General features: G+C 36.2%; 1 protein-coding gene across 1 annotated transcript; it reads left to right on the top strand.

Moving 5' to 3' along the window:
- Positions 1-388: 388 nt before the first annotated feature.
- Positions 389-2008, top strand: LOC116030372 (protein YLS3-like). Its single transcript, XM_031272603.1, has 3 exons — positions 389-877; positions 1496-1588; positions 1723-2008. The coding sequence occupies exons 1-3, from the start codon at positions 550-552 to the stop codon at positions 1845-1847; spliced, it is 546 nt and encodes a 181-aa protein (XP_031128463.1). The 5' UTR covers positions 389-549; the 3' UTR covers positions 1848-2008.
- Positions 2009-3373: the final 1365 nt, after the last annotated feature.

The following is a 3373-nucleotide window of genomic DNA, read 5'->3' on the forward strand; positions in this document are numbered from 1 at the left end:
CATGAGCACTTGAGCACAAAAAGTTTGTTTGTTTTGTTTTTTATTTTATATTATTTTATTTTATTTTATTTGTTTTTTTTTGTTTTTGTTTTTTCTTTTTCAAGCACTATCACTCATTTTATCAGGAAAATAAATAAATAATAACAAGCAAAACTAACTGAGAAATAGTAGAGTTTAGGTGATAATGTTCGCTTGATATATGATGCCGATTGACTAATTATTCAATTAAGAAGTATTTTTAATTAAATAACTAACCAAGTAATTAAAAAAAATCAAAATTACCTCAATAATTTCCCTGTGTAAGTGCGCCTGATATCATTTTCATGAAATGATGATGCTTCATACTACTGTCACTTTTGTAGTTGTTGGCTAAGCCTTCAAACTTGTGTCTATGCCTTGCTAATGTTTTTTAACACTTCAAAATCATTATATAAGTTGAAAAGAATGCCATCTCATCTTTAATTTCCCGTCACTGTACCGTTCTTCTTCAAATTAAATAGCAAAAGCAACATTGTAATTTCAGTTACATTGCTCTATCTCAATCAAGAGATGAAAACCCGAACAATTAACGTATTGTTGATCCTGGTGTTTCTCGCCGCCGGCGGTGCGAACTCCGATACATCAAAGGACAAGGAGGAGTGCACGGAGTCGTTGGTGGGGCTAGCGACGTGCCTGCCGTACGTGGGGGGCAACGCGCCGTCGCCAACCCCTGACTGCTGCAATGGATTGAAGCAAGTGTTGAAGAGCAGCAAGAAGTGTCTGTGTCTCCTCATCAAAGACAGGAATGACCCACAGTTGGGGCTCAGCATCAACCTCACGCTTGCCTTGGGTCTCCCTTCTGCTTGCCATGCCCCATCCAACATTTCTGAGTGTCCCGGTAAGTGTTTGTGAAAATGCCTGCATGATTATTAATGAATATATTAGAGATGAGTCCGAAGCAAATCAATTTGGTAGGGCAGAGAAAGATAGGTACATCTACTGACACTGGAGTCTCAAGGCTAAGCCCCAGCTCGACTTCAGCTGCCAAAGGGCTGAGCCCAGTGCTCTACCTCTGTCTTTGAAGACTGAGTCCAACGTCTGACTTGGACTGTCAAAGGCCGAGCCCAGCAATGGCCTCGGTCACGGAAACCAAAGCCAAGCTCGGCCACGAGGCTGGGCAGGATCCGTACCTGGTCAAAGCGGATGCAATTACCTGTTATTTTCTCGCAGGGGTAGTTGGTGAGCGGATTAGTATAAATTTCTTATAATTGTCTTGTTATTAACTTTGTAATCTCATTACATTGGCTTTTTTTTTTTGTTTTTTGAATACTCATTACATTGGCTTTTAATTAAAGAAAAAAAAAAAGCTTTGTCTATTGCACTAACATCTTATCACTATTTATTATCCTTTATTTATCGATTTAATTAATTTGGGTCCCCAGATTAATTTATTCCGTCGGTTACCATTAAATTAAGAAAGGATTAGATTGAATTTGAGTTGTGATAATGGGTGCAGCTCTGCTCCACTTGCCTCCCAAGTCACCGGATGCTCAAGTTTTCTATCAATTTGGTCGTGCAAGTAGCCCTGCTCATACTCCCATCCCTTCAGGTACATCTACCACACCTTGAATTGAATCCATAACCAATTGATCATGTGAATTTTAACCTTAGCTTTCCTGGCTGTCATTTGGGTGTAATTGGAATATTGGATATGATGATGATGATTGTTATTTGGAACTGTAGAAGGCGGTCCTGCAAGTGCGCCACAAAAGAGTGGCGGTCGTCGTTGCATTGGAAGAACATGGTTGGCTTTGGGAACTATTCTTCCACTTTCTGGATTAATCTTACTATCGACTTACACAATATAAAACGTTTAATTTCCAGAAATTTCGAGTCTTGTTCGAGATATGTTAGGTTCTTGTATGATCCTAGTCATAAAGTTTAATTTATTTTGTGTGTAATAAATTATGTCCCCTCTTGTGTTTCATTTTGTCTTGTTTACTTAATATACTCTTTTATTTTGGTAAAATCTCTCAGTTAATTAATGCATTTAATTACGTTATATCACAAAGTTTTCCATCATATTGTTTAAATTACTTGATATTTGTCACTCGATTCGATTACATATGTATAAGTAATAAAATTTGTAAATAACTATTTAAGAAATATTTAATTTATTATCAACAGTAGATATCAATAGAGGAATTGGATATGTGTATGGTCCAAAAAAGTGATTGGAGTCCGAGGTAGAAGAAGAGCATATATTTGTTTTCTAAAAAACAAAAAGAAAAAGAAAAAAAAAGAGAGCATATATTGGGCTAGGGAGTCAAGGTGGAGTGTAGGTTGGTCCTAAGGAGCCAAGGAGGGGGTGTTGGTTGGGCCGAAGGAGCTAAGGAAGGATCTTGACATGTAGGACGAAAAGTTTTGGGGTATATATCAACAATAAAGCTAAATGTTTTATAACGTACAATGTTTCATTGGTTAGGCATCCATACAATGTCTAGTATACTTGAAACTGTTGGATTACAAGATATGTCCGGGTGTAGAGCGTTACTAAGGTCAGGCAATGAATTACATATCGACCCCGGGAATCATTAACATTTCATTTTCAACACCGAGTTAGAAAAAGAAATTGTAGAGGTTATCCATGCAAATATACGAGTACATTTCAATAATCGTGAAGTCAACTACAGAGAGGCATTTGATGATCTTAAACATATCCTTTAGGACGACGTCACCGCATATATCCAGAAATTTGTGTTCTTCAACTACTAACCTAGATCTTTTTACGCACTTATATTTGATCTATGTAGAACCGAAGAATTTAATGAGGATTTTGCATGACACATAAATAATAACGCGTTGTGTATATTTGATATGTTAATAAGTTCTGTAGTGATTAGATGATGACACCGAAGAATTTCATGAGGATTTTGCATGACACAAATAATAACGTGTTGTGTATATTAGATATGTTAATAAGTTCTGTAGTGATTAGATGATGACATTTAAACTACAAGATAAATGTTGATGCCCATGATTGGACTACAGACATTTAGTGTGTAAAACTAAAGGTGATAACCACTAAACAACACCAACTTGTTAAACATATCAACCACGGGAATATTTAACATTTCATTTTCAACATCGAGTCAGAAAAAGAAATTGTAGAGGTTATCCATGGAAATAGGCGAGTAGATTTCAATAATCGTGAAGTCAACTACAGAGAGGCATTTGATGATCTTAAACATATCCTTGCCGTCACCGCATATATCCATAAATTTGTGTTCTTCAACTGCTAACCTAGATCTATTTACGTAATTATCCATGTAGAACTGAAGAAATAAGCGAGCATTTATTTCACAATTATATCTTAGATTATACATATTTTCAT

Source organism: Ipomoea triloba, chromosome 9 (genome assembly GCF_003576645.1).
Source record: "Ipomoea triloba cultivar NCNSP0323 chromosome 9, ASM357664v1".
In the NCBI taxonomy this organism is placed as follows: Eukaryota; Viridiplantae; Streptophyta; class Magnoliopsida; order Solanales; family Convolvulaceae; genus Ipomoea; species Ipomoea triloba.